The 19,494-nt window shown below is 61.3% G+C and overlaps 2 protein-coding genes across 2 annotated transcripts; both read left to right on the forward strand.

Annotated features, from left to right (window-relative positions):
* Positions 1–667: 667 nt before the first annotated feature.
* GPR162 (G protein-coupled receptor 162) lies at positions 668–6,550 on the forward strand. The gene is made up of 5 exons (XM_036457961.2): positions 668–775; positions 2,345–3,648; positions 4,373–4,562; positions 5,379–5,530; positions 5,825–6,550. Exons 2-5 carry the CDS (start codon positions 2,782–2,784, stop codon positions 6,356–6,358), a joined length of 1,743 nt encoding a protein of 580 aa, XP_036313854.1. The 5' UTR covers positions 668–775; positions 2,345–2,781; the 3' UTR covers positions 6,359–6,550.
* Positions 6,551–7,954: 1,404 nt separating this feature from the next.
* Positions 7,955–18,687, forward strand: P3H3 (prolyl 3-hydroxylase 3). Its single transcript, XM_036457960.2, has 15 exons — positions 7,955–8,638; positions 9,562–9,714; positions 10,038–10,242; positions 10,326–10,457; positions 10,959–11,095; positions 11,531–11,620; positions 11,845–11,897; positions 12,010–12,077; positions 12,213–12,337; positions 15,696–15,797; positions 16,041–16,191; positions 16,725–16,842; positions 17,005–17,080; positions 17,865–18,005; positions 18,125–18,687. The coding sequence occupies exons 1-15, from the start codon at positions 8,159–8,161 to the stop codon at positions 18,311–18,313; spliced, it is 2,220 nt and encodes a 739-aa protein (XP_036313853.1). The 5' UTR covers positions 7,955–8,158; the 3' UTR covers positions 18,314–18,687.
* Positions 18,688–19,494: the final 807 nt, after the last annotated feature.

Genomic DNA, 19,494 nt, shown 5'->3' on the forward strand with positions numbered 1-19,494 from the left:
GGGTGTGTGTGTGTTCCTTCCACACATGCATGTGTGCATGTTGGAGGGCAAGGGCCACAAGAAACTGGAATGTGTTCCTGCACATTGCGTGTCTCCCACAAGGCGTGTGAGCGTGTGTTCCAGGAGGGTGTGTGTGTGTGTGTGTGTGTGTGGTGTGTGTGTCCCTCCACCCTTTTAGACCTGTGCACCCCCACCCCACGAGCAGCCCAGCCTCAGCACCGCCCCCCTCACTGCCCCAGCCCCCCGCACATGCCCGCGGAGCTGCAGCCCTCCCGCGGATGCACAGAGAGTGACACACCGTGACACACGCTTCCTCCTCCCGGAACAGCCCGCTCCTCAGCCCCCCAGCCCAGCCAGCTGCCTCCTGGAGCTGGTGCTCGTGTGGAAGCCGGGATGGGGTGGGGGTAGGACGCGAACCGCTTCACCAATGGAGTCGGCTCCCCTCCATCCTCCTCGCCCCCTCCCTCCCTCCTGGCGCCTTCCCCGCCCCTCCTCCTGCAAGTCACCGCCGTCCAGCTCCCCGCCCCGCACCGGCTCCCCTTCCCCTTGAAAGCTGTCCTGCGGCCTCAACGTGGGGCTCGGGGGCGCTGGGGCTGGGGGAGCCCGGGGGCAGAGCCCGAAGCTGCCGGCGGAGCGGGGAGGCCGGGCCGGGGGAGGGAGGCCGGGAGGGGCGGGCGGGAGGGAGGAGGGCGGCGGGCGGGAGCGGGCGGCCGCGGAGCCGGCGAGCGGAGCCGGAGCAGCGCGGTCTCCATGGCAGTGCGGGGCGCAGCCCGAGGTAAGCCGACCCCGGCCCGGTCCCCCGCGGCCTCCTCCCCGCTCTCCCCGCCCCCGCCGCTGCCTCTCCCCTCCGCCCGCCCCTCCTCCCGGCCACCTGCTGGGTCTGCCCCGGAGAGCCTGGTGGGCGGCGGGAGGGAGGAGCCGCGTGACCTTACCCCTGCACCCCGAAGGGCGAGGGGCCCCGAACCCCCCCACCCTGGGGTCCCCAGATCTCCCGTCCCACCTCCCTCTGATGTTTCTCTGCCCTTCACCTCCCTCTCTGTCCTTCAGATCCTGCCTGTCTTCCTCCCTCTCTGACTTCCCATCTTTTTTCTTCCTGGACCCACCGGCTGGGCCTGGGCCTGGGCGGGCGTGGGTGGGTTAGGGGTCCGAGGTTGTCCTAGCGGAAAATGGGGGAGCCGCTCCTGCCCAAGTCTCCCCACCTCCCTCTGGCTGGTCATTGCCATAGCAACCAGGGTGTACTGGGCTCCAGAGAGAAGACAAAGGTGGGTGGACCAGGACCTCTTGAGGAGGGCAAGGGTCTGAGGTTCTTCAGGAGGAAGGGACCCTCCCACTGCTGTGCCCCCTTTCCCCCCCATGTACTTCAAAGCCATGATGCCCATCTGTCCTGCCCCCACTCTGTTTGGGGTTGCACCTGATATCCTCTTGACTTAGTCCCCTCCCCAGGGCTTCCTGGAGCTCAGCATTCAGCGTCATGAGATTCAGAACTATCCTCCCTCCCATTGGAAGGAAACTGAGGCTGGGGAAGGGGACTCAGTGTCTGCGGGAGAGAATCAGCAGCTCAGCATCCTGAGCTTCTGTGCCAGCCTCTCCATTCCCTGTTGCCTCTCTTCCTCCCTCCCTCCAGCCCTCCCTCCCCCAGCCTCCTCTCCAGGGGTCTCTGGGCTTTTCCTTCTATTTTCAGATACTATCCCTTTGCCCCTCCTTTCTCTTTTGCTGAAACTCTCCTCCTTCCTCCCCCCCTAGTTCCCCCTCTTTCCATTTCTGGATGCTTCTGATGTCAATGGTTTCCCCGCCTTCAGGTTCCCTAGGCCCCCCTCCGTCCCAGCCTCTTTCCTCCCATCTTCCCAGACTCCTGGTGAGCTGGAGGGTGTTCATGCAGCCGTGGGAAATGGGCTGAGCACCAAGACCATGGGCCCGGGAGCCTGGATGGTGGGGGTGGGGTGGGGGGCTGTAATACCATATCCCAGTTTACCCTGAACCCTCAGGAAGTCATGCATCTGCCACCAGCAGCTCTGAAGAGAGACTCTGGGGCATGAAGACAGTGGTTGAACAGTCCTGAGCAGGGGCTATGAGAAGAAGGCACCAGACAGTGCCAGAGGGAGGAAAAGGGGCTGAAAGGGGCTGGGACACAGGAGGTCAGCATGCCTTCTTTTCTGGAGGTCTGGAAACAGGGCTCTTACCGGTGTGGGGTGGCTGAACAGCTGTCTGATGTAAGACAGTGACGCCCTAGCAACCAGGCATTTCCATGGCTGCATGAGAAGGGGAGCACAGGAAGCCAGAGGGGGACCAGCCTGGGCCTGATCTTTGCCCTCCTTCCCCTTTACATCTCATCTCTCCCTTGCAGTTTGTGCAGGTGGCTGAGCCTCACCCCCACACGCCTTGGGGCATCCAGAAGATCCCCTGCTGGCCAAGAACCAGAGGAGGAAGAAGAAATCTGCAAGTCGGGGCATGGGGGCCAGAGCTCCCCAGCCCACCTCATAGTTGGCAGAGCAGCAGCCTGCCTCCCCAGTCGACTGCAGGGGTCCTTCTGGAAGGGTCCCCCTCAGTATGGAGGCTGAGGACCACTTCTGCTGAGCCCCAGTCCCTTCCCCTGCCCCCCACACCTGACCTCCCCTGGGTCAGTTATGCAATGCTGAGCGTTAGGGTGGGCCGAGGGGCTGCCTGCCTCCCTGCCCGGCAAGGACTGTGGGCATCATGGCGGTGTGTGTGAGTGGGGCTCCTGGGTGAGACCTAGCCCCCACCCCCAGGAGTTCGAAGGGGGTGGGGGGGGCCGAGAACAGGATGGCTCGGGGCGGGGCGGGGGCCGAAGAAGCCTCCCTGCGCTCCAACGCGCTGTCCTGGCTGGCCTGTGGGCTCCTGGCCCTGCTGGCCAACGCCTGGATAATCCTCAGCATCTCCGCCAAGCAGCAGAAGCACAAGCCTCTGGAGCTGCTGCTCTGCTTCCTGGCGGGCACGCACATACTCATGGCGGCCGTGCCCCTCACCACCTTCGCTGTGGTGCAGCTCAGGCGCCAGGCGTCCTCCGACTATGACTGGAACGAGAGCATCTGCAAGGTCTTTGTGTCCACCTACTACACGCTGGCCCTGGCCACCTGCTTCACCGTCGCCTCGCTCTCCTACCACCGCATGTGGATGGTGCGTTGGCCCGTCAACTACCGCCTCAGCAATGCCAAGAAGCAGGCGCTGCATGCCGTCATGGGCATCTGGATGGTCAGCTTCATCCTCTCCACACTGCCCTCCATTGGCTGGCACAACAACGGTGAGCGCTACTACGCCCGCGGCTGCCAGTTCATAGTCTCCAAGATTGGCCTCGGCTTTGGCGTCTGCTTCAGCCTCCTGCTACTTGGGGGCATTGTCATGGGGCTGGTCTGCGTGGCCATTACCTTCTACCAGACGCTGTGGGCCAGGCCCCGGAGGGCACGGCAGGCCCGGAGAGCAGGGGTTGTTGGTGGGGCCAAGGGGAGCGGGCCAGGGGGCTTGGTGACGCGGCCAGCCTTTGAGGTGCCAGCCATTGTGGTGGAAGATGCCCAAGGGAAGCGGCGGTCCTCGCTGGATGGCTCCGAATCGGCCAAGACATCCCTGCAGGTCACCAACTTGGTCAGCGCCATCGTCTTTCTCTATGACTCACTCACAGGGGTGCCCATCTTGGTGAGATTGGGGTCCCTCCCCCCTGTTCTCCCCAAACCAGCCCCAGCACGATCACCTGGCCTCCAGCCCCATCATCCATCTTCCTCTCCTCCATCCATCCCCACTCCATCATCCATCTTCCAGTTCCCATCACCCCCAGCTCCGTCATGTTTTCCAGTTCCCACTGCTGAACCCCCTCCTCCATTCATCCTTCAGCCCCACTACCTGTCCTCCTGCTCCATCATCTGTCCCAAGACCCCACTACTCAGCCCTCCCCACACACTCCCCCTCCCCCGCCCGCCAGACCTATTATCCAGCAGCTGAGCTCCGTTTTCCATCCCCTAATTCCTTCTGGATATCACAGGGTCTCTGAGTCCTCCTGGGTGGGAACCCCAGAGAGCTCACCCCATCACCCCAGCCTTCTGCCTCCCTATCTGGTCCCTGCTCCTGAATGTTTCTCTGTCTTCAGGTTTCCTGTACCACCACCTCTGCTCCTCTCCCTCTGGACCCAGGGCTTTGCTCTGGAACTCTCCCCCGGCCTTCCTCCGAGTCAGTCCCTTCCCCTCTATGCATTCTGTCTCTGCCTCCAACGTTGCTTCTGTCACGGTCCGGTGTGACCTCGGCCCTCCCCGCTCCTTCCTGACTTCTTTCCCACCAGCTGCGCTAGGATATCGGATCTGGGGCGAAGCGGGCCCCGGGGCTCCGGGCCCTGACCCGGCGGCGCCGTTCCCTGTCCTCCCGCCAGGTGGTGAGCTTCTTCTCGCTGAAGTCGGACTCGGCCCCGCCGTGGATGGTGCTGGCCGTGCTGTGGTGCTCCATGGCGCAGACGCTGCTGCTGCCCTCCTTCATCTGGTCCTGCGAGCGCTACCGCGCCGACGTGCGCACCGTGTGGGAGCAGTGCGTGGCCATCATGTCCGAGGAGGACGGCGAGGACGGTCAGCAGGGGCCCGGGCTCTTCCCCTGGGCGTCAGCTCCCTGTTCTGCTCCTTTCTGCCAGTTCTCCCTGCGGGGACGGGCTGCCTGGAGTGCCCCCTGCCGGCCGGAATCTGCCCTGCCCCTGGGCTGACTCCACGCCACACACACACACACACACACACACACACACACACACCACACTCCCTCCTCCTCCCTCCTAGGGGCGTCTGTTCCCCTCTGGAGGTCCACCTGTCCAGCTGTGCCTCCGCGGGGCAGGGGCCTGAGAAACAGCCCAGAGCCCTAACCACCGTGAAGGGAGGGTGTGGAACTAAAGGGAAGCTAAGCTCCCTATTTTTATTTTTTAAAATATATTTTATTGATTTTTTTTACAGAGAGGAAGAGAGAGGGATAGAGAGTTAGAAACATTGATGAGAGAGAATCATCGATCAGCTGCCTCCTGCACACCGCCCACTGGGGATGTGCCTTGACAGGAATTGAACCTGGGACCTTTCAGTCCGCAGGCAGACGCTCTACCACTGAGCCAAACCGGTTTCCACAAGGGAGGCTAAGCTCCCTAAAAGGGACCCCGGGTGGGGGGTGGGGGGGCGTACATTTGTTTCAGTAAGCATGTGTATATGTTTGAGGCATCAGGAATTCAGCCTTGAACCAACCTGAACCATCCAGCAACAAACCCATCTCCCTTTCCCCTTGGAGCTTACAGAGTAGGGGGAACAGAGAGGTTCTCTGGGGGAACTTAACCAAAGGGGCTGGGAGATAGATTTTCAAGGGGAGCGGGGCCTTCCTTGCCTGGAACCTCTGCCCCTTCTCTTTCCCAGATGGGGGCTGCGATGACTATGCAGACGGCCGGGTGTGCAAAGTCCGATTTGATGCTAACGGGGCCACGGGACCAGGGGACCCCACCCAGGTGAAGTTGCTGCCTGGGAGGCACATGCTCTTTCCCCCTCTTGAGAGGGTCCACTACTTACAGGTATGGGGCCAGGGGGTGTACCTCCTATTCTGGGTGTCCCCTCCTTGCTTGTCTCCAGTTTCTGTTATTCGTTTCCCAACCCCCCATTCCCTGGCCCTGGCCTGCAGGGCGCATAAAGAGTAGGGGAAAGAAAGGTATGGCAAGAGAAACTCTCCTTCAGACCTCTCAGAGCCAGGTTTGCCTATCAGAGGGTGTTTTCCATGTAAGGGCAGGGGTGGGGGGGTAAGGGCCATCTTGCAGAGTCCCCACTTTGGCCCCTTCAGCACCTCTGGGTCTACTTGCTCCTCTGCCCAGGTCCCTCTGTCCCGCCGTCTGTCCCACGACGAGACCAACATCTTCTCTACTCCTCGGGCGCCGGGCTCCTTCCTGCACAAGTGGTCGTCCTCGGATGACATCCGGATCCTCCCAGCCCACAGCCACGCTCTGGGCAGCCCTCCCGCGTACCTGGGACAAAGACAGAGGCTGGAGGATGAGGAGGACGAGGAGGAAGGCGGAGGGCTGGCCAGCCTCCGGCAGTTCCTGGAGGGCGGCATCCTGGGGTCCGGCGGGGGACCTCCCCAGGGGCCGGGCTTCTTCCGGGAGGAGATCACCACCTTCATTGACGAGACACCTCTGCCTTCTCCGTCTGCCTCTCCGCCCTGGCCCAGGCCAACGGGCCTCTCGCCCCGCCGCCTCTCCCTCGGGTCCCCCGATAACAGAGCCATTGGACTGCCTCTGGGGCTGAGTGCCGGGAGACGCTGCTCCCTGACAGGAGGTGAGGAGAGTGCAAGAGCCTGGGGAGGCTCCTGGGGTCCAGGGAACCCCATGTTCCCCCAGCTGACCCTGTGAGCCCAAGCGGGCCTGTTGGACTCAGAGGAGGGGGCCTGAGCCGAGGGCAGCTGCCTCCAGACGCCAGGGAGATGGGCACTGGATCTGGGGTCCTGGGGCCCCTCCTGCCTCCCATCCAAGTAACCAGATGCCCTATTCACCTTCTGTCACCCCTAGTAAAATGTATTAAAGTCTGAAGTGTTACCATGGAAACAGTGTACTGTGGTGGCAAAGGGTATGGCCGGTGGTGTGGGGGATGGAGTGGCTTATAGAGGACAAACAGAACAGGGGGAGCAGACAGAGGCACAGAAATACCCATGGAGAAAGACAAATTTAATCATGCAAACATACACAGAAGGGCTTACAAGAGCATCTCATGCAGGGGGGGGGGGGGGGGACATGGGGAGCCACTGGTTTGGGGAGTGAAGGATCTTTGTCCAGATCTGTGGAGGTGTTTTAGGGGGTGACCCTGTCCTCCATGCCTCTTTCCCCGAAGTCCATGTTACTGGGCAGGAAAGGGTTTGGGCCTGACTTGTGCAACAGGCCTGGAATTTACCCTCCCCCGTGCCGTTCTCCGAAGCTCTTTTCCAGGAATTGGGTGGGGGCGGGCTTGTGACTCCCTTTCCTGGGGCCTCAGGCTCTGGCCCTTGCCTTCTTCTGTCCATGGTCTGTTTCTCATCCCACACTACCCAACTCTTCTTTTTAAAAATATTTTTTTAAATGTATTTTATTGATTTTTTCAGAGAGGAAGAGAGAGGGATAGAGTTAGAAACATCGATGAGAGAGAAACATAGATCAGCTGCCTCTTGCACGCCCCCTACTGAGGGGATGTGCCCACAACCAAGGTACATGCCTTTGGCTGGAATCAAACCTGGGACCTTTCAGTCCGCGCAGGCCGACGCTCTATCCACGGAGCCAAACCGGTTTTGGCTAAAAATATTTTTTATTAACTTCAGAGAGGAAAGGAGGGAATGAGATAGAAAATCAGTGAGAGAGAATCATTGATCAGCTGCCTCCTACCTCACATTGGAGATCGAGACCGCAATCCAGGCATGTGCCCTGATTGGGAAATGAACTGTGTCCTGGTTCATAGGATGCTGTACCAACCCTTCTTCTTCTTCTTCTTCTTCTTCTTCTTCTTCTTTTAATATTTTTATTGATTTCAGAGAGGAAGAGAGATATAGAAACACCAATGAGAGAGAACTCTTCTTTTTAACATATTTTTATTGATTTCAGAGAAGAAAGGAGAGGGAGAAAATCACTGATTGGCTGCCTCCTGCACGCCCCCTACTGGGAATCCCGGGCATATGCCCTTGACCAGAATTGAACCCGGGACCCCCTCAGTCCGCAGGCCTCTGCTCTATCCACTGAGACAAATCGGTTAGGGCAACCCAACTCTTCTTAAAGACTGCTTTCTTCATTTACCTTTTTTAAAAAAAATTGTTGTTTGCTTTTAGAGACAGAGAGGAAGGTTAAGGGCGAGAGAAACATCGATCTGTTGTTCCATCTATTATTCATGCACTCATTGGCTGTTTTTGTATGCGCCCTGACAAGGGATGGAGCCTCCAACCGTGGAGAATCCGGGACACTCGAACCAACGGCACTGCCAGGATTCTCTCCACTCTCTGCCAGGCTCCATCTGGCTTCTCTCTCACACACTGGGCTCTCCAGGTCTCGCTGGCTCCGCTCATTCATTCCTTCTCCCTTCCTCCCCTCCTCTCCATCTCTTCTTCCTTTCCCCTCCCTCTTCCTGCCCCCTTTCCTCTCTCTCCTCCGCGCCCGCATTTTCTTCGGGCAGCCGCCGCCGGAGGCTCGGGCACCATGCTCCGGCTCCTCCGCTTGCTGCTGCTGCTGCTCCTGCTGCCTCCCCCGGGGTCCCCCGAGCCCCCGGGCCTGGCCACGCTGTCCCCCGGGGCGCCCCCTCAGGCTCCCGACCTGCTCTACGCCGACGGGCTGCGCGCCTACTCGGCGGGGGCCTGGGCGCCGGCCGTGGCGCTGCTGCGGGAGGCGCTGCGGAGCCTCGACGAGCTGGGCCGCACGCGGCGGGACTGCGGGGCGCGCTGTGCGGCCGAGGCCGCGCTCCCCGACGCCCCGGGCCCCGACCCCCCGCCCGGCGCGGCCCCTGGGGCCTGGGAGCGGCTGCTGCTCCGCGCCGCGCTGCGCCGCGCCGAGTGCCTGAGCCAGTGCGCCGCGCGGAGGCTGGGGCCCGGGGGCGCGGCGCGGCTCCGCGTGGGGGGCGCCGTGCGGGACGCCTTCCGCCGCCGGGAGCCGTACAACTACCTGCAGAGGGCCTACTACCAGGTGCGGGTCCGCCCGCCGCGCGGCGCTGTGCTGCGGGCGCTCGCCGGGAGGGGGCGGGCTACAGCGCCGGGGCCCGGGTGGGGCTGCGGGGGGCGGTCTAACGGACCTCCGGCCTCTGCGCGGGCCCTGCATTCCGGACCCCATCAGAGTGCGAGCAAAGCTGGCGTGGGACGGGGTCGGGAAGCGGGTGGAAGGAAATGGAAGACGGAGGGAAAGGGCCTGAAATCTTAGAAGGTCTTTGGCCTCCGAGGGGGGGTGGGGGCGGGGAGCGCTGCTTCTTCCTGGGGGTGCGGCGGAGAGGGTTGGGGCGAAAGCCGCCGCTGGGAGGGGAAGGAAGGGAGGAGGGTGAGAGGGAGCCTTCCCTTGAGGCCGGAGGGAGCTTCGGGGAGGTGAGAGGAGAGGGGCCAGCTGGGCTGGGGGCCGTGAGCACGGACGTCTAGGGGTGCGGTGTGTGTGTGTGTGTATGCTGGTGGGGGGCGTCGGGGGCGTGGACACTGCGCAGCTCCTGGACGGTAGCTGCAGTCTACGTGGCTCGGGGGAGAGAGGGGCTGGTCACATACCTCCCCTCAGGGTCCTAGAGACCTACGGGTTTCGCTTTTCCATCAGGTCTCTGCCCCTGACCACTGCGCTTAGCCCTCACTCACACCTTGTCTCCCACACTGAGGCCCCTCTGTCCACAGCTCACCGGCTCCGAAGTGTTTATTCCCCTTTCCTTGGCTGCCAGACTCCTGAGAGGGCCGACATAGTGATGTCCCCCGGGGGCCTGGAGCGTGGGGGTGGGCAGTTGGCACCGAGGAGTCTTCCAGAAAAGGCTCTGGGGCAGCCCCAGGAGTGTGTCTGGGATGGGGAGGCTGGTGAGAGGCAGAGGTCTGACACCCACCCCTCAGGGCGCTGACTCCCTCTCCCCCCCCCCCCCAATTCAGCTGAAGAAGCTGGACCTGGCAGCCGCCGCTGCTCACACCTTCTTTGTGGCAAACCCCACGCACCTGCAGATGCGGGAGGACATGGCTAAGTACAGACGCATGTCTGGGGTTCGGCCGCAGAGCTTCCGGGACCTGGAGACGCCCCCACACTGGGTGAGACCCTCAGCAGGACCCCTGTCCCTCCCCCCAGCCCTTGACTAACAGGATACACCAGTCTCCCCGGGACTGTATCCCTATGTATCTTGGGCATCAGGAGATCTGAGTACCGTTCTCTGTGACCTTGGGTGGGACTTCATTTTCTTCCTAGGGATCCCTAAGCCCCATGTTCTAACGCTCCAATCCTGAGGCCAAGGTGAAGTGGGGCCTGGAGTCCACGCCCCGAAGGAGACATCCCTCCCCTTCTTTCTACCTCCCAATCCCGTTGGGCACCCTCTCCCCAAAGGTCTCAGGGGTCTGACTACTCCCCTCTCCAACAGGCGGCCTATGACTCCGGCCTGGAGCTCCTGGGGCGCCAGGAGGCAGCACTGGCCCTCCCCAGGCTGGAGGAGGCCCTGCAGGAGAGCCTGGCTCAGCTGGAGAGCTGCCGGGCTGGCTGCGAGGGGCCTGAGGAACTCCAGAGAGAGGAGGAGGAGGAGGAGGAAGGACCCGGGAGCCAGGGGGGTCTCTATGAGGCTATTGCCGGTAAGGCGCTGGGAGGATGGTGGAGTCACAGGGCCAGGAGGGGAAGCAGAACAAGCCGAATAGCGTGTGTGTGTCCTCCGCAGGGCACTGGATTCGGGTCCTGCAGTGCCGGCAGCGCTGTGTGGAGGAGACAGCCACTCGCCCTGGTCGAAGCTTCCCGGTCCCCGACTTCCTCCCCAGCCAGCTGAGGCGGCTGCAGGAGGCCCATGCTCAGGGTACGCTGTTGGGGAAGGGATGATGGATTCCAATCCTGGGGGTGATGGGTTGGAAACCGGTCTAGGGGAAGGCTTGTCTTTGAGGGTGTCCTGGGCCCCGTCTCTCCATCCCTCCCGTCTGTCTCTGGCTCTGTCGTTGGTCAGGGCTCCGCGGGGACTGTCACTGCTGGAGGACTCTCACTGGCTTTGCTTGGGCGCCACTGTGGGAAGCTCAGGAGATGGGTCCCAGGGCCCCTCCTGCCCTTGCTGCTTCTCACCTTCCTCTGTTCTCTCCTCTCTTCCTCCCCTTGCGTTCTGCCCCTCAGCTCAGGTAGGTTTGAGTTCGGCTTTGACAAGAAGCAGTGGAGGAGCATGTCTGAGGGAAGGGGGTGGGGGGGGCCCTCGGCGTTGGTTGGCATTGGGAGAGCACCTTTCTGTCCACCTGTCCTCCCTGCCTCTGCCTGGGATCACGGCCATCCTCGGTCTGTGTGCCCACCCCTCCCTGTGGCTCTCTCTCTCCAGTGGGGAATCTGTCCCAGGCTGTGGAAAATGTCCTGAGTTTCCTGCTCTTTTATCCGGAGGATGAGGCTGCCAAGGAAGCTCTGAACCAGTACCAGACCCAGCTGGGAGAGCCGAGACCCGGCCTGGGGCCGAGAGAGGTACCTCTCCACCCTACCCTCACCCTGTGAGCTCTAACTCACATAGACCTGAGCAGTGACCTGGACTCTGCCCCCTTCTCCCCTTCCGGCCCAAGCTCTCTGGTTCCAGAGACAACCCAAGGTCCAGCACTGCCGTGTTTCCACGCCCTGCTCCCCACTTCGGATTCCAGTCCAAGTGCCAGCCCATCTTTCTTCCCTCATCCTCACCCCTGCCTGCCCCCACCCTACACACAGACTTCTCCCCCCCATTTGAGCCCAAGTGTCCTGCAGCGGCTGAGGGAGGAGCGTTGAGCGAGAGGCATGGTGAAGTGTGTATGGAGCAGGCGGACTGTCCCCTGGAACCTGGGGCTGCCCTGCCTTCACTTCCCTGCTCCACTTACCTTCTCCTTGTCTCTCCTCCTCCCCGGGCCCTCCTCCGCTGTCCACCCGCCTCAGGACATCCAGCGCTTCGTCCTTCAGTCCCTGGGCGAGAAGAGGCAGCTCTACTATGCCATGGAGCACCTGGGGACCAGCTTCAAGGATCCTGTGAGTAACTCCTCTTCTCGCCATCCCACTTCCACGTACAAAGCTCTTACCCGGCCAAGATGCTACGGAAGTTGTTATTACAGAGTTTGGGCCAGCACCCGGGGCCTCCCCCACCTCCGCCCTGCCCTCTGGAAGCAGAGCCTATGAACGTGGTAGTTCAGAGGCTAGTACCAGGGATCGGGGCTGGACTTGGTGGGTGAAGGCGCTTTTCTTGACTGTTCCAGGATCCCTGGACTCCAGCAGCTTTCATCCCCGAGTCACTGAGAGAAAAGCTCAGGTAGGAGAGGCTGGTGGTGGGAGGGGCCTGGAGGGGTCCTGCGGGGCGGGGTCCGGGTAAAATGGATCTGGACTGGTCTGTGCATCCACTGAGCATGTCTCTCACCCCCGAGAGAGGATCAAGAGCAGCGACCTTGGGACCATGAGCCTCCCCAGCCGAAGCCCTTGACTGACTGGAAGGGTGAGTTCCTGGGTGCGCAGGAGGCAGGAGGCAGGAGGCAGGATCCCGGCGGGTCTGGGGCTGCCCGCTGGGGCTCCCGCTGGGCCAGCTTTCAGGGGGCCCTCAGTCTCCTCTTCCTCACCCCTTCCCCTGCAGATGTCCTCCTCCTGGAGGGAGTAACCCTGACCCAGGATGCAAGGCAGCTGAACGGGTCCGAGCGCGCGGTGCTGGACGGTCTGCTCACCCCAGCTGAGTGTGGGGTGCTGCTGCAGCTGGCCAAGGTAAGGAGACCTATGAAAGAACACCAGGCCCGCGTGGCTCGGTGGTGGCTCACAAGGTCACGGTTCAATTCCCGGTCCGGGCACATGCCCGGATTGTGGGCTCCATCACCAGTGTGGGGCGTGCAGTGATTCTCTCTCATTGATGTTCCTGTCTCTCTCTCCTTCTCCATCCCTTTCTGAAATCAATAAAAATATCCTTAAAAATGAAGACCCCTGGCTGTGTGGCACCGTTGGCTAGTAAGGGGCCCCAGGCAGAGCTGCCTGCCCCTGTTCTGACTTCTCTGACTCCCCAGCCGGGACTGGGCTTGCCTCTGCCTCACTGCTGTGGACAAGTTCCTTTTCCTCTCGACTTAGAGGGCTTGGCGTGGACATTCTTCCTTTTCCCCCTTACATTCTTCACATACGGATTTTGCTAGAAGTTAACAGGAAGAACAAAAGAAAATAAAGAATATAAAGGCAGCGAAGCTGGTTTGGCTCAGTGACTAGAGTGTCGGCGTGGACTGAAGGGTCTCAGGTTCAATTCTGGTACAAGGGCATGTACCTTGATTGCGGGCACATCCCCAGTGTGGGGTGTGCAGGAATCGGCTGATGTTTCTCTCTCATTGACGTTTCTAGCTCTAGCTCTCTATCCCACTCCCTTCCTCTCTGTAAAAAAAAAAAAAAAAAATCAATTTAAAAAAGAAAAGAAAAAAATATAAAGGCATAGGACATTGGGAATATGTGGGTTAGGATTTCATTACTGGCTTGGCTGATGGCTCAGTGGACACGTAGGCTTATTTTCCCATCCATTGAATTCCCTCCTAGTTTGGGTTGATATTTGCAGGCTGAGCCTGCCATTTTAGGAAGCATCAGCCTTCATTCTAGGCTAGTGCTCCTTCAGCACACACGCTTGGAGAGCGTGCTGTGTACTCGGAGCGTCTAGGTTCCAGGGAGAGCGAGGTGAGCCAGACTCTGCGTCTGGGGCTCACTGTGGAGAGAAGGAGTCCGATGTAGAGACACACTTAGAGTGGTGGTTAAGTTTGATCTAAGAAGGACGTACTCCTTCAGACAGAAGCACCAGAATGCAAGGTCATAGAGAGCCTGGGGCAGGGTGGCATTTGAGCTCAGTGCAAGGACGAGACCGAGAAAAGGAGGGGAGTCGGGCTTCGAGGGAGAAGGCCCAGGCGATCTGGGGATTGCGGTGGAGCACAGGGGCTACGCACTCAGGGCAGACCCCACAGGGACTGCCTGTGTGGCGTTGGGCCATGTATTTCAGCATCTCTGAGCCTCGCTTCCTTGTCTGTAACGTGGGGCTAAATGCAGCGGCTTTGTCTCAGTTGTTGTGAGCATTAAGTGAGTGAGTACATGGCCAAGATCTCAGAAGAAAGCACTCAGCATTTAGAAGCTGTCACCGTTATCACCAGGCTGTGTGTTAATTAGAGGAGCACCAGGGGAGGGATCAGAGCTGGAATTAGAGGAGAGACGGTGAAGGGCCTTTTGTACCCTACCCAGGAGGGTAGGACGGCTGCTTCAAGTGTTCAAGGAGCGGTGACTTTCTTGTTCCTGTAGAACCTTGCAGTGCAGGGTCTGGAGTCGCCACCATCCTAGAGGACTGGGAGGTCCCTCTGGGGCAGCGTGGGGAAAGGCAGTGGGAGAGGACAGTCAGGGGGAGACCTGGGGCGATGCAAGGATCAGACCTTTCTGTGGCTCGGTCACACTAACCACTCTGGCCGGGCCCTTTGCACTTGCTGTTTCTGCTGCCTGGAACACTTTTCTCTCCCTTATTCAAGGGACTCCTTCATATCGTTGGGTTTCCCCTCAGATGTCACCTCACCACGTAGCTGTCTGCCAGCCCCTGCCTGGGCACGCTCTAAGTTGTAGCTCTGTTTTGTTTTGTTTTCTCTTCATAACATTTATCTGAATTCATCTGATTTGTTTGTTTGTTATCTGAAAATGTAAGCCCCCCCCCCTTTTTTTTTATACCGGCTGGGCTGATGGCTCAGCAGCAGGGGCCTTTTCACGCTCACAGTTGTGCCCCCAGTGCCTAGAGCAGTGTGCCTGGCACATAGTAGATGCTCAGTACAAATTGGTGGAATGAGTGAGTGAGTGAGTGAAAGAATGAATGAGTGAATGAATGAATGAATGAATATAAGAATAGAAGGTTAGCTCTAACCGGTTTGGCTCAGTGGATAATGCGTCAGCCTGAGGACCGAAGGGTCCCAGGTTCGATTCCAGTCAAGGGCATGTACCTTGGTTGCGGGCACATCCCCAGTCGGGGGTGTGCAAGAGGCAGCTGATTGATGTTTCTCTCTCATCGATGCTTCTAACTCTCTATCCCTCTCTCTTCTTCTCTGTAAAAAAATCAATAATATATATATATATATATATATATATATATATATATTTTAAAAAGAATAGAAGGTTAGATGGCTTGTGTGATTAGGTGGTTTCTGAGATGAGGTTTATATATGGAATAATTAGGTGGTGGTATTTTATTTACTTATTTTTAAAAAATATATTTTATTGATTTTTTACAGAGAGGAAGGGAGAGGGATAGAGAGTTAGAAGCAACCAAGGTACATGCCCTTGACCAGAATCGAACCTGGGACCCTTCAGTCCGCAGGCCGACGCTCTATTCCTCTGAGCCAGACTGGTTTCAACTTTTTTTTTTTTAGGTGATGGTATTTTAACTGAGTTTCACAAAGCAGGCAGGAGAATAGGTGCCAGGAAAGGACAGCCAAATACCAGGAGACCCCACACACAATGTGGGGGTTCAGGTCAAGGGTTCACATGTTCTCCAACAGCGTGTCAAGTGGAGAGAGGTCAGAGAGCGGTGCCTCGCCTGGACCTGGCCTGGCCGCCGAGCTTCCTGCCGGGAGTTCTGGCTCCTCTGTCCTTAGCCCCCCAGGGGGTGATCACCCTTCCTGCACCCCTTTCCCAGCCGTCCTTGCCCTCTCAGGCGCTCTCCGGAGTTCTGTGCACAGCCCCCCGCCAGTGAGCCGCCAGGTCTTTAGCAGGGAGCGAGGATACAGAGGGGAAGGCATGCCACTCCCCGGGGAAGGCCGCAGCTCCGGCAAAGGAGCCACCAGAGACCTCTGGGAGCTTCCAGCGTCTTCCAGAGACCTCTGGGAGCTTCCAGCGTCTTCCAGAGACCTCTGGGAGCTTCCAGCGTCTTCCAGAGACCTCTGGGAGCTTCCAGCGTCTTCCAGAGACCTCTGGGAGCTTCCAGCGTCTTCCAGAGACCTCTGGGAGCTTCCAGTGTCTTCCAGAGACCTCTGGGAGCAGGAGGGCTGGAGAGAAAGTCTTGTAGTCCGTGGGCAGTGAGGCAGGAAAAAGTCCGGGGCCGGACGGTGACCCACAGCCAACTCTCCCTCTTTAGGACGCAGCCGAGGCCGGAGCCAGGTCTGGCTACCGGGGCCGCCGATCCCCTCACACCGCCCACGAGCACTTCGAGGGGCTCACGGTGCTGAAGGCGGCACAGGTGAGCGGGGAGGGATCCATGTCCTCGCCTGATGCTCAGGTCTGGGAAAGAGGGCGCCGGGAGGCTGGCGCCAGGGCCTGGGCTTCTCCCATGGAGGGGCTTCTCCCGGGGATCCAGGAGGGGTTGTCATGGAGCCACTGGAAGGAGCAGCTGGGGCTGATGGACAGAGCTGGACACGGAGAGACTCCACACTCACCTTCCCGTCGCCTCCCTCCTTCGTGCCCTCCCTCCCCCCGCCCACAGCTGGCCCGGGCCGGCGCTGTGAGCACCCAGGGTGCCAAGCTGCTCCTGGAAGCGAGCGAGCGTGTGCGGACCCTGACGCAGGCCTACTTCTCCCCGGAGCGGCCGCTGCACCTCTCCTTCACGCACCTGGTGTGCCGCACGGCCATCAAAGGTGATTGCCGTGCCCCACTGTGCCTCCCTGGCCTGACCTCCGGGGCCTGTGGGGGCTGCAGAGCCTCAGCACCCCCTGACGGTGTGGGTTCATCGTCCCTCCTAAGGCCTGGCCTCTCAGCTCAGCGGGGACCCCCACACCACGGGGGTGTGGATGGTGGTGGGTGGGCCCAGGCCGCGGGGGGTGTGGATGGTGGTGGGTGGGCCCAGGCCGCGGGGGGTGTGGATGGTGGTGGGTGGGCCCAGGCCGCGGGGGGGGGGGGGGGGGGTGTGGGTGGTGGTGGGTGGGCCCAGGCCGCGGGGGGGGTGTGGATGGTGGTGGGTGGGCCCAGGCCGCGGGGGGGGGGTGGGGTGGGGGGTGGATGGTGGTGGGTGGGCCCAGGCCGCGGGGGGTGTGGATGGTGGTGGGTGGGCCCAGGCCGCGGGGGGTGTGGAAGGTGGTGGGTGGGCCCAGGCCGCGGGGGGTGTGGATGGTGGTGGGTGGGCCCAGGCTGCAGGGCGCAGAGGCGTTCACCAGGCCCCTGTGCTCCCCAGGGGAGCAGGAGCAGCGCATGGACCTGAGTCACCCCGTGCATGCCGACAACTGCGTTCTGGACCCCGACACGGGCGAGTGCTGGCGGGAGCCCCCCGCCTACACGTACCGGGACTACAGGTGGGCAGCCCTCCCGGGGCCGGCAGGGGCGCCGGGCAGGGGCGCCGGGCAGGGGCGCCGGGCAGGGGCGCCGGGCAGGGGCGCCGGGCAGGGGCGCCAGGCAGGGGCGCCAGGCAGGGTCGCCGGGCTGGGACCTCACCGCCTCCTGTCTTCCCCCTCCAGTGGACTCCTCTACCTCAACGATGACTTCCAGGGCGGGGACCTGTTCTTCACAGAGCCCAACGCCCTCACCGTCAGGGTAAGGGAGGTGAGGGGGAGGGTTTGGGGCAGGGAGCACAGCTGTGGGCTCAGGATTCAAAACAGAAGGATCCCAGAGGCAAATGCAGGGAAATGGCGGGGGCCACCTGATCCCTCTCCTGGCCTCCCAGCTCTTCCCACCACGTCTCTGTTCAGGGCTCTCCAGCAGCGGTCGAACAGCCCCCCCCACTCCGTCCCCGCCCCCCACAGGAGATCACGTGACCCCTGCAGACTTGCCTTCGTGTTTGCCTCACCTCCTAAGGAAGGGTGCTGAGCACAGGACCCAACGTCCCTGTGCCAGGTAGAAACTAGGGTCTGGGAATAGGCAGAGGAGAGGGACAGTGATTCCTCATCACCGGGAGCTCTCTGCCTTCCTTCCTTGCCTGCTGACCACCAACAGCACCTACAGCCCACGCCCTCCGTGGGGTGAGATGGTCCCCAAGATCCTCATGCCCAGCGCCCGGAGCCTGGTCCTGCCTCATGCTGCAGACTACTTCACACACAGTTGAACGAGTGTCAGGGCAAGAGGGAGGGGACCCTCGGGAGGCACTGGATGGAGACCCCTCCTGCCTTTGGCTCCAGCTCCTTTAGCCTGTCCAGCATGGGTGCTCCCCGAGGGGAGGCCAGTCTCCCCTTGGCCGCCAGACAGCCCCAGAACTGAGGAGTGAGTGATGGGCCAGAGAACTGGTCTCTCCATGCCCGCCGCCTCCCTGTCCTAGTCCAGGAGCCAGGGCCTCGAGCTCCGAGGGCCCGCCCCTGGAGCTGAGCCTGCCCTCACCCCCCAGGCGCAGGTCCGACCTCGCTGCGGACGCCTCGTGGCCTTCAGCTCCGGCGGGGAGAACCCCCACGGGGTGTGGGCCGTGACCCGGGGCCGGCGCTGCGCCCTGGCGCTGTGGCACACGTGGGCGCCCGAGCACAGGGAGCAGGTGTGTGAAGCCTGGGCCGGTTGCTGGGTGAGGGGCAGGGGCTGGCATGACCCGGGGAGGGTCCTTGGGGAGGGTGGATGCCGGGATTGGGCCCGACTCTCCTCCCGCCTCCCTGTCAGGAGTGGACAGAAGCCAAGGAGCTGCTTCAGGAGCCGGGAGAGAAGGAGGAGGAGGAGGTGGAGGAGGAGGGTGATGATGAGGAGGAAGACATGCCCAGCAGAGACCCTGCTCCAGAACCCCCCGGCCGCAGGCCTCCGCGGGGCCAGGACAAGACTGGGAAGCTGCCTCGGGTCCGAGAGGAGCTGTGAGGGGCTGAGCTAGCCCCTACATGACTCCTGAAGGGCTGCCTCGGTGCCGTACCCACACGAAGGCCCCTGTGACTGTGACCGGAGCAGCACAGCGAGCTCCCTGTCCCTGCACCCCCACTGCCTTGGGGATCACAAGGGCCATCCAGCCCTGGGCTCAGCGGACGCTGCACAGACCAGCCTAGAACTCGCCGGGTCTGAGGAGTCAGGCCTGGCCCCAGTGGATGGGCCTGCAGCCCCAGGACAGACCGAGGGCAGATGCCTCCCTGGAAAGAAATGGCCAGGGCAGGGCCTGGCTGCTTCAAAGGAGGAGGCTGAGCGGGGAGAGTAAGCCCCCTGCCCCATCCCAGCCTGTCAATAAAGAACGTGGAGATCCTGGCCGGACCGTCATTCCTATCAGAGTCTGTGGCGGCTGGAGGCTGGAGGAGGGAGCGGCGCTGGCTGGCCTGGGAGGAGACAGGTGTCTCCGGAGGCGGGGCCGCTGGGGCCTGTGATTTGTCAGGGAAATCTCAGCCACCTGCTGCCCTCATGCAAATACACCCAAACCCCGACAGCTGCTCCTTGGGCCTCCGACGCTAAGACCTGTCTTCCCTCCGAGCGTGGCCGAGACTTAGGGCAGCTTGATCCCTAAGACTCTTGCTTTCCCAGCCCAGCAGGACTTTGTGAGTCATGGGGGCAAGGAGGGGGCCAAACCCCAGACAGGAGCAGGGGAGGGGGGCTGCCCTCTGCTTGCGATCCTTTTATGCACCCGGAGCAGGGGCCGGCCTGTCCATCCCTCTTCCTGAATCCCTGTCCCCTCCCCCCGCCCCCATCCCCCAGAACGGGATCCTGGGGCAGCTGGTTGGGGTTTGTCTGGAAGAAGGATTATCCAGATCAGTCCCTTCTAATCCCAGCCCTCCCCATGGTCACCAGAAACCTCTCCCCCCCCCCACCGAAGCTAAGGAACAGTTTTGGGCATTGGCCATGGGTCCTCTCTGACCCTTGAATTCTGGCTCTGGGGCTGGGTGCTAGGCATGTCCTGACGGCCAAGATCATCACATTGGTGGGGCCGGGCCTGGGCGGGAGGGGGGTAGGGGCTGCCGGAGCTGTGGTGGCTACTGCCCCTGTGCACACTCCCAAACGTCAACCTTTAATCCTCACAGCTTTGCTCTAATCCCGTGGGACCTAATGCTCTTCTCTCTGCC

Source organism: Pipistrellus kuhlii, unplaced genomic scaffold (assembly GCF_014108245.1).
Source record: "Pipistrellus kuhlii isolate mPipKuh1 unplaced genomic scaffold, mPipKuh1.p scaffold_m20_p_3, whole genome shotgun sequence".
NCBI classification, from domain to species: domain Eukaryota; kingdom Metazoa; phylum Chordata; class Mammalia; order Chiroptera; family Vespertilionidae; genus Pipistrellus; species Pipistrellus kuhlii.

What these genes read in the sequence shown, in the direction of transcription:
- P3H3 (XM_036457960.2), top strand. Translation starts at nt 8,159, where the DNA reads ATGCTCCGGCTCCTCCGCTTGCTGCTGCTGCTGCTCCTGCTGCCTCCC. An exon ending in CCGGCCTGGGGCCGAGAGAG is followed by an intron (nt 11,096 to 11,530) that starts GTACCTCTCCAC and finishes CACCCGCCTCAG; the next exon opens with GACATCCAGCGCTTCGTCCT. An exon ending in CGGTGCTGAAGGCGGCACAG is followed by an intron (nt 15,798 to 16,040) that starts GTGAGCGGGGAG and finishes CCCCGCCCACAG; the next exon opens with CTGGCCCGGGCCGGCGCTGT.
- GPR162 (XM_036457961.2), top strand. Translation starts at nt 2,782, where the DNA reads ATGGCTCGGGGCGGGGCGGGGGCCGAAGAAGCCTCCCTGCGCTCCAAC. An exon ending in TCACAGGGGTGCCCATCTTG is followed by an intron (nt 3,649 to 4,372) that starts GTGAGATTGGGG and finishes TCCTCCCGCCAG; the next exon opens with GTGGTGAGCTTCTTCTCGCT. An exon ending in CGAGGAGGACGGCGAGGACG is followed by an intron (nt 4,563 to 5,378) that starts GTCAGCAGGGGC and finishes TCTCTTTCCCAG; the next exon opens with ATGGGGGCTGCGATGACTAT.